This window comes from Giraffa tippelskirchi, chromosome 8 (genome assembly GCF_054371585.1).
Source record: "Giraffa tippelskirchi isolate mGirTip1 chromosome 8, T2T-mGirTip1v1.2.pri, whole genome shotgun sequence".
Lineage (NCBI taxonomy): Eukaryota > Metazoa > Chordata > Mammalia > Artiodactyla > Giraffidae > Giraffa > Giraffa tippelskirchi.
In genome coordinates, this window is record NC_137282.1 from 3,659,765 (window position 1) to 3,675,229 (window position 15,465).

At 44.8% G+C, this 15,465-nt stretch overlaps 1 protein-coding gene across 20 annotated transcripts in view; it reads right to left on the bottom strand.

The window, feature by feature from the left end:
• THRB (thyroid hormone receptor beta) overlaps positions 1-15,465 on the bottom strand; it is a 419,564-nt gene that overhangs the window by 43,519 nt on the left and 360,580 nt on the right. The window contains exon 1 of one of the 20 annotated variants that reach the window (XM_081521010.1): positions 6,282-6,609. The exons of the other annotated variants lie outside the window; for them this stretch is intronic. Within the exon in view, the coding sequence (XP_081377136.1) occupies positions 6,282-6,609 (328 nt within the window). Of the gene's footprint in view, positions 1-6,281; positions 6,610-15,465 lie in introns of those variants that run through there. 20 annotated transcript variants of the gene reach the window in all.

Here is a 15,465-nt window from a genome sequence, read left to right on the forward strand (position 1 = left end):
GCTGGGTTTGGCATCAGATGGTATCCTTGTTGTTCGAAGCTGCCCTGGTCTCCCTGAGGCCACCCCTGCAGTCACGGAGTGGGAAGGAGAGGGGGTGCTTATGTCTAGACAGAGCTGACATAAGTGAGCCTACCTGATGGAAGGAACACGGTCCGGACCACGCGGACTGTCTCTGACACACTTGTGTAAGTAGCATGTTGCAGGTATACGTGTATATGGATGTTCAAGTGTACTCCATTTTGAATCAATTCAATACACACAAATCTAAACTTTTCCATTTGAAAGCCGAGGAGGCTTTTCCTATCTCACATGACAAAAAAGAACCTTTACAAAATATCCTTTACTTCAAATGTTTTCTAAATATTCAGTTCTTTCAAGGCTGTGGTTCTCAACTGGGGTGATTTCACCTCCAAGGGGACACCTGGCAATATCTGGAGACATTGCTGTTGTCGTGACTGGTCTATTGGCATCTGCTGCCTGGAGGCCAGGGACGCTGGTAAGCGTTCTCCAAGGCGCAGGACAGCTGCACGACAAAGAGTGGCCTCAACAGTCACCCGCGAGCGCCAAGATGGGAAACTCGGGTCTCAGACACATTACGTATCATTTATTTTCTTCCCAAAAGGGGTGATTTACACAAATGATTCAGCACTGTTGTATTAAGCAAGGGATGCCTGTCTTGGAAGTCAGGGCAGGTTGGGAGCAGGCCTTTTGGAGAGAACGTGCTGCTGCTGCTGCTGCTGCTAAGTCGCTTCAGTCGCGTCCGACCCTGTGCGACCCCATAGACGGCAGCCCACCAGGCTCCGCCGTCCCTGGGATTCTCCAGGCAAGAACACTGGAGTGGGGTGCCATTTCCTTCTCCAGTGCATGAAAGGGAAAAGTGAAAGTGAAGTCGCTCAGTCGTGTCCGACTCTTTGCGACCCCACGGACTGCAGCCCACCAGGCTCCGCCGTCCCTGGGATTCTCCAGGCAAGAACACTGGAGTGGGTTGCCATTTCCTTCTCCAATGCCTGAAAGTGAAAAGGGAAAGTGAGGTCGCTCAGTCGTGTCCGACTCTTCGCGACCCCACGGACTGCAGCCCACCAGGCTCCTCCGTCCATGGGATTCTCCAGGCAAGACTACTGGAGTGGGGTGCCATTGCCTTCTCCAGGAGAGAACGGGGGCCGGTTAAATAGCAAAAGCTGAAGGGCTGTGAGATGGGTCCTGAGCTGAGGGGAGGCGGGCGGAGGAGCGCAGGGTGAAGCCGGGGGTGTGGCTGGCAGCGGGCGGCTGAGAGAAAAGTATCAGAGAAAAGCATCATCGGTTCAAGGGTGAGGCGCGGGGCCGAGAGAGGAAACCGGCCGAGCTTTCTGGAACAGCGGGTGTGGGAGGAGGCCCAGAGCCAGAAGCCCGAGGGAGCTCTTCCGGGAAGGGGAGAGGTGGCGGAGTGGGTGTCTGGCCCGGCGGGTCACGGGGAGGCTCTGACCCCTCGAGGAGGGGCCCTGTGGAGGGTGGAGAGGGCGGGGGAGCGGAAGAGGGGCTTCGGGGGAGGCGGGGGGACGCGCGGAGACGGCAGCGCGGCAGGACGTCTGCTCGGGTTGGGCGGAAGGGCCGCTCGGGAGTGTCCTGGAGGGCCGGGGAAATCCTCTCAGGCCCGAGATGAGCCTGGGACCGAGGACGGGCCGCGGCCACGAGGCCGTGGAAACGGGAGAAGGCAGGTCACCGGTGCTTTAGTAGGAGGAGAGGGGTCCTAAAAGCTGGCCCAGAGCAGAGGGCAGAGTGGGAGGCCCCTGGGCCTCAGGCTGAATGCCCCTCAATGCCGGGAGCTGAGAAGAAACCGAGTCTGCAGGAATGATTTCACAAAGGGATGAGAGGCGCTGGACGCGAACCCCGCACGCAGCAAGGACACAGCTCCAACACTCCTTCCCCAGCCTGCCAGCCCGACTTCAGTGTCTCATAAGACCTTGGCCTCCTGGTATGCCTGTCACCTCCAGCAGTGGCAGTGGATGCCTGAGCGCGCCCAGTGAAATCTCTGAAGGACATGCCTCTGACGAGACAGACCCCTGGGGCTCAGGAAAGCGCAGACAGAAGGGCAGGCTGGAACTTTCGTCGGCACTTGGACTTGCTTTGGAAACGACTATCGTTCCTTTCTTTGCTTGCATTTCTGGGTGCTGAGAGGCACTTTCATTTAAACTGTTGAACAGCAAAGGTCTTTTGTATTAAAAAAAAAATTCTTATTATTTTCCAGAGTGGTGACGACTCTTTGAAGCATGTGGGTGGCAGTGCCCAACTGGAAATCCTGACTGGTACCAGCATCCTTACAATTATATAAGCACTGCAGAAAGATCTGCAGCTGCACTGACCTCTTAAGGATTCCACTGTGAAGACATGACGCCTGCAGCACTTGGCTCATTGGGTGGACTGACCATAAATCTTCCCTTTCTTCGTTTCCTTCTCTGCCTGCCTCTCCCCGGACTGGGTGCGATTCTGGGGTTTAAGGGTACTTGTTTCTCATGTAACATTTTTTTTTTCAAGGCAGGCTCTGGAGCCTAAATATCAACTCTACTGTATAGCAATCCTTCTTCAACCTTAACAGACGCTAAGGAAATTCTAACTGTGCCTTCCCAGGGGGCTCAGTGGTAAAGAATCTGCTGCCAACTTAGGAGATGTGAGTTCCACTCCTGGGTGGGGAAGATCCCCTTGGAGGAGGAAATGGCACCCCGCTCCAGTATTCTTGCCTGGGAAATCCCATGGACAGAGGAGCCTGGACGGCTACAGTCCATGTTTAGTCGACTTAGCAACTAAACAACAACAACAAGGAAATTCTAATTAGGATTTCTTTAGGGCTTAACTCTTGTTTTTAATCCGATGTTCTTTGATGTGGACCATTTCAAACATCCTCCACCTACCATTTCATTTCCATTTCTAATATCTACACAATTACTGACACACAGTTAACAGAGCTACAGAACACGGGGGGAAAAAAGTTAGATTCCAGACTAGAGGCAGAGTGGCCACGGAAACAGATCCAGAAACGACGGCTCTATGTGAGAGTGTTGCTTCAGGCATGAAGTCTTCTTTCTGTGATAGTAAGAAGGCGGCTGTTGAAGAAGTACACGTGCCATCCAACCCCCAGACGAAATAGGACGAACACACGCATCTCCTTGATCCTGGCTCAAAACCAGGACATTCTTACTCTCTTGGACATGATAACCAACTTGGATGCAAACATATTAGCTGCGTTTTGGATGTGCAGATCTTACAAAGATGGTATGGAGGGTGTCAAGCAGAGAAGCCGGGGGAAGGGAGCGGCACAGGACACACACGGTGCGAGGAAGGAGTCTGCTGAAGCAGACCCAGAGGCGGACTGGCCAGGCTGCCCACAGAGCGGCCAGACTCAGGCTCTTTGGGGACTCTGGAATGTAACTGGAATTTCTGGTGGAAACAGCCAGCACCCCTTGCCAGAAAAAAAAAGAAATTGACTTCTAGCTCTCCTGAAACCTTCGGCCACAAAGGAGAAGACACAGCACCCTGCCTGCCAATTTCCCTTCCCTTTGTCTGGTTCCTAAATGTACTCCTCCTGTTTCTCCTGAGTTGGGACTGGGAAGAAAGTGTGGGGCAGACTCGGCTCTGTTGGTTGATGTTGACATAACAGACCACGGCTAGGCTCCTTGAAAGATAAGAAGTAGGGGGCTCTGTATCTTCTTAGTGATTGCTCGAGTTCTTTTGATTTGTCCCTAACTTTCAAAAATTGAAAATGTGTTTTCATATACTATATGAAAAGTAGATTCATCTAGGTAAAAGTAAATGCATACTGTGGTGGATCTCAGCCCCCTGCAGTGTGGAAACTACCTACCCCCCTTCTTAAAGTTTTATTTTAAATTTCATTCAGTGAACTGTATTCCAACTCTTCGTTAATTCACGTTCTCAGTGCTTTAGGAGCTTGATGACATTTTCCCCCTCTTGGCTATTTTATACATGTAAAGACAGAGAAAAACAATGCAAAGGGGACTAAGTCATTCTAAAGTCTATTATTGAAATAATTAGTCTTGTCACTGGGTTCTGCAGCCTTCCTTTATTTCATCTATGTGTACTTATAACACACTTTTTTTTTTTTTTTACAAGATTACTATCATTTTCTACATACTAGAAAACTCCAATTAAAGGCTAGAGAATAAGTCATCCTTAAAAAAATAGTGAAAAAGTTAAGACAACTACATTATTAAAGAGTTTACAGAGCTGTTGTGACAGCAACAAGCACAGATGAAGCGATTATGAATTTCATGAAAATAGATAAAAATCCAATTGGAATAATGAGGCCTGCCCCACTGAACACCTGTTTATAGTCTTAATTTTGCCTTAAGGAGATACGACTGATGTTCTCCAACAACAACAAAAATCAATAATGGATCAATATGGATAAACGTGTTGGGTCTGACCTTTTGTCCTAAGAGACAGTTAACAGCTGGGTTTAGTTTTACTGGGATTTACTTAAAGACTTGTAACAGTAAATAATGGTGCATTTAAGAATATTTGCCTGCTTTGATTTAGTGAGTTTGGCAGGTGGCAGTGGCCTTTCAATGGCATATGGCTTTGAGAAATTACATCAATATATGCATATGATGTCTTAGCCTCTAGTTCATGTGTCAAGTTAATTAGTAAAGAATCATTGGTTTAGCATTTTATAAGCAAATTTTCTCCAGCACTGGTGAAAGAAAATACAGTGAAAAGACAAAACAAAAAAAGAGTAAAAGCCTGCAAAGTTTTTCAAGAGTTTTTAATAATAGTGGGATGCCCAAATATAGAGACAAACCAATATTTTCTTGAGATCCTACAGCATGAAAAAAGCATATCTCCAGGCATGCCTAGTGAAGCAATGTTAACTGCTTTTCAAAGATAAATCACTTATAAGTATAATATTAAGTGAAATAGAGAGCATGCAATCTATCTCAAAGTTCCCTTTAGGGGACTTACATGCAGTGTCCCTTGTAATAAGTGAGAATTTCTGATGCTTTTCAAGAGAAATGTGAAACTAAATGAAAATGCAGATGAATGACTCTGAAAATGTTTTATGCTTCAATTCCCTTCGTATCTGGAAATTACAGGATAACACAGAGAAAACACAGCATATGGTAAAAACTAAATGGGGTTTTGTTTTTTAAAATTTTATTTAAATGGGCTACTTTTAATTGTGGACACATATAAGGAAGGCAAACATTTTTATAGGATCCACAATCAAATTATCTTATGTTTTAAGATAATTTCATGGAGAAATTCATCTTTGAAGATCAGAGGGCATTATATTCTTGCAAATTATGAAGACCTATAAATTTGGTTTCCACTGAAATACCCTGTGGATTGTACACAGGAAAAAAAAAAAGAGTTTCTGGCATATTTGCACTAGAATTTAAGCTATTTTCAAAAGCATTTCTATCTGGTAACTGCTTTTAAGTTTCTTGAGTACTACCAGTTTGCCTTTTTTTATTTTAGTTTTTGGTAATACAAGATAGGTTCTACCAAGAGAAAATTAAACAGTATCGGAAAGCTGCAGCAACTATTAAATGGATATTGCACTTGTTTGAATATTGGATATTTTGAAGGCTATTTCATTCTCTTTCATGCAGTTTATTTGACATGATGGCAAACACGTCCACCTTTAGGCACATGATGGCAAGGTAAAGTGTATCAGTTTCTTAATGAGTTTTATATTCTTACAGTTTGTTATGATTACAAGTAGATTCTTTACAGTTTACATGGATAAGTAAATATATTAAAAAGAACATTTACAAATCCCAACATCTCAACATTATAGTATGGTCAAAAAAAATCGTGAAAATATTTTACGACTTACCTAAAATAAACTTTCAACATAAAGTGCCGAGAAAAAGTCAAATGAGTTTTTAATCTGAACCAGAGCCGAGGAGAATGATCCCGTTTTCAAATGCAACAGTGCCAGTCCACCAAGGGGGAAGCCTTAACGTATTTTCTTTAGCAAAGAAGCTGACAGTATTCCCTGTGGGCAGTGTGTACCCACATGCATGCACACACGCTATATAGATAATAAAATCACAGCCTAACAAACCAACTCCATCCAGCTTGCATACTGGAAGAAAAAAGTGCTTGGAAATCTGTCGTTCAAGGACCCCTTTCGATCACTTAGCAACCTCTCTTTCCTGCTATTTTTAATTTCAAACGTTCAGTGTTCAAAGTCAAAGATTTGACGAAGCGGATGCAAAGGGTCCCTTTAAAACACCCCAGAGACAAACACGGAAACTTGGATCAAACGGAAGGAAAATGGTCCCTACCTTTTTTCTGAGAGTACGATGGCGACTGCACTTGAGAAAAAGTAGGCTTTTCTTCAGTGAAACAGTCAGGTTGGCTGTATTGATTCAGGGCCATGTCCAAGTCCGAGTCCCTGCTTTTCAGCATGTTTCCAGGGTAACTACAGGTATAAGGCTGATTCACTGCCCAGGCCTGTTCCATATATATGTTGTTACTGGGTACAGCCTGAGCGTTGCAACCACTGTAACCTGGACTATCTTCGAAATACGCGTAATAATCAGTAGCCTGCATGTAGCAGTTGCTGCCGGCAGCTGGGTGGACTTCGTAGAGTTCTTGCACACAGAAGTTCATTTTGGTGCCCGGGTTCTGCTCCTACTTTACATATACACACACTCTATGGATGCAGTCCCCAGCCCATACGCCCCGCGTGCCGGGCATATACGGCTAGAAGCGCACATACATACATATGAAAGGAGAGGCGGAGATGAATAAACAACAGCCGCACGGCAACCCAGCCTGCTGTACTTTGCCACGGCACCTGATGTGCTAAAATCCTATTTAGGTGGAGGTGTCTTTGGAGCTCTGCTGCCATTCAAACATGTTGGAAAGCAGATTTCTGACTATCAAAGGTCTTAAGCTGTGAATGCACCTAATTCCCGGAAAAGATGGCAGGCAGGTAGGCATGACCTCTGCCCGGCTGGAGGACCGACAGCCAGGACGTGTCTGGGGCTCCGAGGCTGGAAGACCCATTTTATAGGCTGTTTTTAACTCCTTTCCACATGATTAGAAAATGATTACTCATTGTTATGTCATTTTGGTTGACAACTTAAGCATGAAACATTATAAAGACATCTTAGAGTCTATCCTTGGATACACAGAAAATCCGAAAATCAATAATCTAGTTTATTAGCAGGGACCAGAGAAAATCCAGCCGTAACGAGCCTGATGACTCCGGAACATTAATCTAGTCACACAAACGTTAGAGGTTACATCTGTTGTTGAACGTCACCCACGGGCTTCTAAGGCAGGAAGAGGGGCACATGGGGCCCACGGGTCTTTAAAAGACGCCACACAAGGCACATCTGAGAACACCGCTGGCGTTTGTGAGCTCTGTTCTGCTCCTTGCTGCTGGTGATTTTCTACATCATTAGCCTAATCGACATGAGGCCTCGAGCTGAACTTCACTTTGCTCATTTTGCCTTGGTTGTGCTGGTAAGCGCACGAGGGGGAAGTGTGTGTCACACCCGGCATGCAGAGCGCCCCTCTGGGGGAGCAGCGTCCCCCTTCTGATTGTGGGGGCATGTTTTTTATAGTGTGGTACTAGTTTTTCTTTTTTTCCTTTAATTCAATTTTTATTTCATATTGGAATGTCGTTGATTTATACTGCAGTGTTAGTTTCAGGTGTACAGCAAAGTGACTCAGTTGCACAGATATACACATATCCATACTTTCTCAGACTGTACAACTATCATTTCATTCTCACTCAGTTCTGCTTTTTGAGATGATCTTTGAGCTTAACTGTGATTTAAGTAGTAGTCACGCACTTGACATTTAAAGATAGTGATCCAAAAGGGGGAGGCATTTTCTAGGAGAATCGCCATTTAAGACACAAACAAATACCAAGTTAGAGATAAAAGCCTGCTATGATGATGACCAATGGTGTTTTCTCCATGTGGATGGCAGTGAGCACGTGTGTTCTAGGTCATGATTCAGGAAGGGTGCAAGCTGCTTTCTTTGAAGTTGGAGGTTCTTTTTCTTTGGAAGACTTAGTAGTTGGGAGGGCTGGCCTCAGGAGGTAATGTGTACACTTGGGATCCTGTTAGTCCCTGAATGGGTGACCTCTTGGTATTTCCCTCCTAAGAGACCACAGGCAATGTGATGTTGCAATGTTTCATTGTAACACTTCCACTTTGGACACAAAGCTCTAGTCAACTGCAATGTGGAATTTTGGGCAGGGACGTAGGACCGGAGAAAGGAGGATATTAGAGTCATTCAACAAACATCTATAGGGTATCTGTTCCATACAAAGCAAGGAGGAGGTGGGAGCAGAGGTGTTGATTCAGGAAGTCAATCATAGGCCCTGTCGCCAAGTAGCTTAACAGCAGGTGTTTTCAACACAAAGAGTCAAGCAGACCACTGTCAAGAGTCTGTAAGGGCTGATGATTTTATGCATGAAGTAAAGGTGACATGGATTCAGGGAAGAAGATTAGGAATTAGAAAACAAGCAACAGATGAGACAAGATGAGGGAAGAAACCCAGGCAGACAGACTCCTGGGTGGATGTTTAGTAATAAGACTCCTCAAAAAATTGCAACTAACCAAGGAAAGGAATGTTCTTCAAATTGGTACATTTGAACCCAGACAATGAATTCCAACATCCTAGAGAGCACAGAAGTTACCATAAGGAATAAGGAACATGGCTAACATCTTAACAGTGTTTTTACTCTGATTACTCTTCAAACAAATAAAAGATTTATTCGCAAGTGTTTTTAAGAACACATACAACAACATTACAATTAACATTTTCTCCCTACTGAAAATGTCAAAACATTTCACTGGAAGCAATGACTATTTTCTGAAAACCCCAGGAAAAAGGATCCAGGCCTTATGTTTCTTTGTCTGATCTCATGTATTTATCTCAAATTTCCCAAACTAATCTGAAAATTAACCTTTCAATAAAGCAGTTTTCTTTCCTGGCAAACACATACGTTCCAAGGCCTCCTTTTCTGGTTAGAAGCTGCGTGTCAAAACCATCCAGTTTTGCAGTTTTGCCCAGTGCATTTCTTGGCTCCCTTTCTAGTTCATTGGAGGCACAAGTCCAAGCCATTTCTTGCTTTTCACCAGTAACAGTACCAACTCAAGCCAGAATCTCAAATTTCATTACAAAGGAACTCTTCTAAACATTTTTCCAAGATCTCTAAATGTGCTTGAAAAATCAGAGTTTTCTTCTGCCTCAGGACTGATCTATATACTTCAGCAAAGAAAGAACAATTCCTGAACAACTTTTTTTTCCCTCTAAATTCTCAACAGCATTTTGATGGAGTTAAAACAATCCTGAATTCTCCCAGAAATCTTTGAACAGAAAAAACGTTTCAAGACATGTTTAAACGGGTTCTTCACTTACTCTTATCTTTTGGAAAATATAGAACCAAACTTTCTGAAAGGATGCCTTCTTTTTGTACCAAGTGGGGTCACTCTTAGAGTAAACGTGTGCAACTGATGACTGGGAGCTGGAAATGGAGTTCAAGGTGAAATATGGTCCCGTATCCCTGACAGAGGCAATCTTAGTGCTGCACTCGTGACCGATCCAGCCTGTCTCTTTGTGAAGTCAACAAAGCAATTTAAACATATTATATGTCACGAACGAGGTGAGCTTTTAGTAAGTCTGCTCTCTTATTTCCCCGGCTGACAAGTCTAATTTAGTTACTGAGAGAGAAGCTTACGAGTTATTTGACTTACAGAGCATCAAACGGAATGAAATAAACTCAGGAGGGCTTTCATAATTCTTATTAGAAGTGTTTCAATCAATAATAATTTATTATCTAAGTACACCTTTGTCCTTTAGGAAATAACCTAAAAGGACAAGACTAATGATCTTGCTGGGGACACTGGTAGGTAAACAGCAAACCCTCAAGGACTCTGAAGGAGGAGAATTGTTTCTTTTTTTGGGTCTCTCTTTTCTTCTGTCTTCAGCTGTGTTGATTCTCAAATAAGGCTAAACATTGGAATCACCCACAAATTTTAAAAACACCAGTGCTCAAGAGTCATCCTCAGAAATTGTGATTTAATCAATATGGAGTAGAACCTGATTGTGATGACTTTTTCAAGTTCTCCCAGATTAATTCACAGGCAGTGAAGTCAGGCTTCCCAGGTGGCTCAGTGGGTAAAGAATCTGCCTGCAATGCAGGAGACTCAGGCAGACACGAGTTTGATTCCCAGACTGGGAAGATCCCCTGGAGGAGGGCATGAAAACCCACCCCAGTATTCTTGCCTGGAGAATCCCATGGAGAGAGGATCCCAGGGGGCTACAGTTCATAGGGTCGCAAAGAGTTGGACACGGCTGAAGTGACTGAGCGCGCCCACAGAGAACTTGGAGAACTGTCTGTTCTACTGGGTGTCTGAGCCCAGCTCCTTACCAGGGACCAGAGTGTCCTGGACTCATTCTTTTTCTTCACTGGCAGCTTCACTGTGTATTTCCTTTTGTTTTTCAAAGTTTACCTTCCCTGTCTCAATCTGGCCTCACTGCCCTTGAATCATTTGGTCAAGTAGAGGAAATGGGTCAAGGAGATACCCCAGGACGAAGCAAATCCAAGGAAGTGTGGTGACAGGGAACACAGGAAGTATCTGCTCGGGGGCTGCAGATGGCTTTGCAGGGGAGACGACCTGTGATTTGGGAAGCACGTGGAACCCCAGCAATGGAGGCAGAGGTATGGGAGACTTCGAGCCTCTGCCCTAGGGCTTGCTCTTCCTCTGCTTTAGTAGCAGAGCCTCTGAGTTTTAGCTGGGCACACGGCCTTCATTTCTCGGTGTCTTGCGTGTGCAGGCATCTGTGTGATTAACTTCTGGCCAATGAGATGTAATAGAAGAAATATCGTAAGGCAGATTCTAGGGAACATAAAAGACAACTTAAAATAACAACTGGTGCACCCATTTTCCTTCTTCTCCTTTGCTCCTTCTTCCTGCTGCCTGCAATGTATATGTGATGTCTGGAACCCTAGCCACCATTTTGGTCCATGAGGCTGAGAGTCATACTCTAGAGCTGGTGAAGGAATGAACTGGAAGTAGTTTAGGTTGCTCAAGATCGTCATACTAGCCTAGATTGCCAACCTCTGGGTTTTTTTTTTTTTCCCTTGGGAAGGAGAAATCTACTTTTTATTTCGGGTATAGTTTTTTCATTTGTAAAACAGAAATAACAGTCTTCACCTCACTGGTTATTGTAAAGATTAAGTGAGTTAAATATAAGTGAAGCACTTATAAAAGTGATAGGTGAGGTAAGTAAATATAATTATATATGTGTGTGCTGTGCTAAGTCACTGCAGTCATGTCTGACTCTTGGTGACCCTATGGACTGTAGTCTGCCTCAGGCTCCTCTTTCCATGGGATCCTTCAGTCAAGAATACTGGAGTGGGTTGCCATGCCCTTCTCCATAGTAATAATTATTATTGAAACGCCTTATCTCTATCTCGGAATATTCTCTCTTCTCAGCCTACATTTTCACTGGGTCAAGAGTCAGTGAGCTTTGGTCTGCACATCAAGTATGGCCCCGCATCTGTTTTGTAATAAAGGGTTATTGGAACCTAGCCATGCCCATTCGCTTACATATTGTCTGGTTCTAAATCCATTCTGTGCTACAATGGCAGAGTGGAGTCGTGATAGAGACCATGTGGCTCGCCGAAAATATTTCTATGTGGCACTCTAGAAGTTTGCCATGTCTGCGTTAGGTGATCTCTTCCTGTCTCATAACTTTATTTTTAAAAATTTACTCATTTAAAATTTTTTATTGACATTCGCTTGATTGACAATGTTCTATCAGTTTCAAGTGTATAGCAAAGTGATTCAGTCACACGTATACATGCATCCTTTTTCAGATTCTTTTCCATTATAGGTTATTACAAGATATTGCATATAGTTCCCTGCACTATACAGTAGATCCTTGCTGATTATGTATTTTATATATAGCAGTCGTGTGTCTGTTAATCCCAAACTCCTAATTTACCCCTCTCTCCATTTGGTAACCAAAGCTTTGTTTTCTCTATGAGTCTATTTTCTCATAGTTTTGAATAACAATTAAATGTGGACGATTCCAGCATGTAGCTGTAGCCCAGACGTCTCCTCTAGGATCTTATGTCCTGCTGTCCGCTGACACTCATCTGTGCAAAAGTGGGCATCTCCAACTCTGTTCTTTCTAACACCGCTGCCTCCTGCAGTCCTCACATCTCCACTCCACCGCCACCTGGGAGCTTCAGCCAAAGCCCCGCAGCCCTCCGGGGCCCTCCCTTTCCCTCACTACCTACAGCCAGTCCAGCAGCAAGCTCATCGGTTCTTCCTCCAAAACATAGTTTTAATCCAGCCACTTCTCTGTCACCACCTTGTCACTGGATTCTCCCGGTGGCCTCCTAACTGGACTTGCCCCTTGACAGCAATTCTTTCTTGCTACAGTAACGAGTCACGTCTGAAAAATGGCACACCTGACCACGTCGCTTCCCCCCTTAAAGTCTTCAGCGGCTTTTCACTGCATTTAGAATAAAATTCAAACTCTTCACCAGAAGATGTCCCACCTCCCATCAACCCCTCCCCACCCCGGCTCCGTCTCACCCTCTCCTACATCGACTCCAACCCAGATGCCGTCGTGCTCCTGCGTGACTCAGGGGCACTGGTGTGCTCTTCTCTGTCTGAAAAGCCTCCCTTCCTCTGTCTCTCCCCAGGGTGGGGCCCTTCTCATCCACAGGACTTTGCTTCCACGTCACTTTCTCTACATTTCGGGGACCTCTTGACTCCATCACAGGCGGAAGGCTCTTGACACCCTTTGCCTATGTGACCGTGGTTGTTCAACCTCTTAGAAGAAAGCTGGAGGACACTCAGTGCGCCCAAAACTCTGTGCATTTTCAAAAGCAAGATGAGAGTTTACCTCGTGCCAGAAATGGACCTCCTGGGCTTGGAAATTCCAGTGAGACATCCGTCTATCTCAAGTTGAGCCAGTTTGCTCTTTTATATTTTGCTGCTAGAGGTAGACCTGCTTATGTGAAAACTATTTCTATGCAGGTTTGGAATTATAAATGGGTGTCATCACTCCCAAATATCTCTGCTCCAAGAGAGGTTGTAAAAAGGGTAGGAACATCGCTCACCCTCTGAAGGAGCCACCCAAATTGAGGAAAGATCCCTTTGTAGATATAAGGGAGTGGGCATTCAGCTCTCACCATCCAAATGCTGAGTGTAGTTAAAAGTTAGGGGACATATTTAGGGGGAAATAAAAGGGATGCAAACAACTTTTGAGCATGCTTTATCTTCTGATGTGTGGGATATTCTGACTTGTTTCTCTCTTTTACACATGTAAACCCATGGCTGATTCATGTCAATGTATGGCAAAAACTACTACAATATTGTAAAGTAATTAGCCCCCAACTAAAATAAATAAATTGATTTTAAAAAAAATAAATAATAATAAAAAAACAAAAAAAATAAAACAAATGAGATATCGTTTTATTTTTTTAATTAATTTTTCCAATTTTTACTTATTTTTTTTACTTTATTTGTTTTGGGCTGTACTATGTGGCTTGTGGGATTTTAGTCCCTAGAGGAGGGATTGAATCCTGGGCTCCAGGCAGTGGAAGCGCTGCATGCTAACTACTGGACTGCCAAAGAATTCCTCTTTGAGAAAGATTCCAAATTAGTTCAATTCCAGAGCTGAGAGCAAGGCAAGCTCTGGGCACTTTGGGACAGTTCTATCTTTTTTTTTTAATAGCTTTTTATGTATTTTATTTTTGGTTGGACTGAGTCTTCACTGCTGCCCGTGCTTTTCCCTAGTTGCGGTGAGTGGAGACTACTCTTGTGGTGCGGGAGCTTCTCGTTGCAGTGGCTTCTCTTGCAGAGCACAGGCTCTAGGGTGCATGGGATTCGGTAGCTGCATCACACGGGCTCAGTGGTGGCGGTTCCCGGGCTCTAGTGCACAGACTCAACGCTTGAGGTGCGCGGCCTTAGTTGCTCCGCTGCATGTGGGATCTCCCCGGATCAGGGACTGAACCTGTCTCCTGCATTGGCAGGTGGATTCCCTACCACTGAGCCACCAGGGAAGCCCAGGGTCACTCTGTCTTCAAGGGCTTCCCCTCCTGCAGACAGCTGGGAGATGATGGTGGCTTCCCCCAGGATCCAAGGAAATGACAACTAGAACTTCTGAGCTGTGCATTCCATGCGTGTTTTATCTGACTCGTGAGGGAACAGTTCCAGAGGATAAAGTGACTTCTGTCACATAGCAGGTGGTAGTCTTGGGGACCAGAACCCACCCCTGCTCTGTGCGCATCAGGCCTCCTATGCCAGGGGGCACCTTTATTTCCCCAACTGACTGTAGTGCTTTGGGTGTGTTAGTTGCTTAGTCGTGTGTGACTCTTTGCAACTGCATGGACTGTAGCTTGCCTGTCCGTGGAATTCTCCAGGCAAGAATACTGGAGTGGGTTGCCATTTCCTTCTCCAATAGTGATTTAGACTCAAAAAAAAAAAAAAGAAAAAAAGAAAAACCTGCCTTAAAGGCAAGGAAGGAATTAGGGAGATTCATCCCAAGCCCGGGATGGACTCTCTCCCCTTCCTGCTTCTACTAAATGATCTCAAACCTCGTAGGACCATGTCAAGCTAACCACGTTGGAAATGCTACTTCCTCAGTCCTAGATGTGTTCACTGGCGTGAAGCACTCTCCCCTTGGCTACTGTATGTCTGGGATCCTCATTAAGTGAACGCCGTGGCTGCTGGCACAGCATTCAGATGGTGTTCCCAAAGTGGTCCAAAAATCAATCCCAAGAGATGCTCTGAAGAAAAAGCAATAAAAACAGGCTGTATGGTCAAGGTGAGTTTGGGAAACTGTATATCCTTCTCTTGAAGATTCACCCAAGTTAACTGTTGAACTTTGTGTAACTCAGCATTTTCTGAACACAGCTGGTCATAAAACTCTGTGTATCTTGTTTTTATTTATTTATTTGGCTGCCTCAGGTAGGTCTTAGCTGCAGCATACAGGATCTCTTGTTGAGATGTGTGGAATTCTCTTCAGGTGTGGGCTTAGTTGTCCCCAGGCATGTGGGATCTTAGTTCCGCGACCAGGGGTTGAACCTGAATCCCTTGCATTGGAAGCATTGGAAGGCAGATTCTCAACCACCAGACAGCCAGGGAAGTCCCCACTGTATATCCTGTAACATCGGTTCCAAGTGTTCCATGAAATATATGTTGAGATATACAGAAGTCTGTTCTGTTGAAGATACGCAAGAGGTAAGACTGTTTGCATGATTTATCACTGGGAAGAATGGATTTTTTTTTTCTCAGATTACAGACCAAAGACAGAGAGGAGGAGCCTGGGAAGCTGCCAAAGGTGAGTGTCCTTTTCTCTCATTTTTACCAAAGAAGAAACCTCCTGGCCAGACAGAGCAGGCTGGACCCGTGAAGTGCAGATCCCCAGGGGCCACACCAGCCTCTGGGCTCTGGGACTGAGCCTGTTTTGATATTTTGA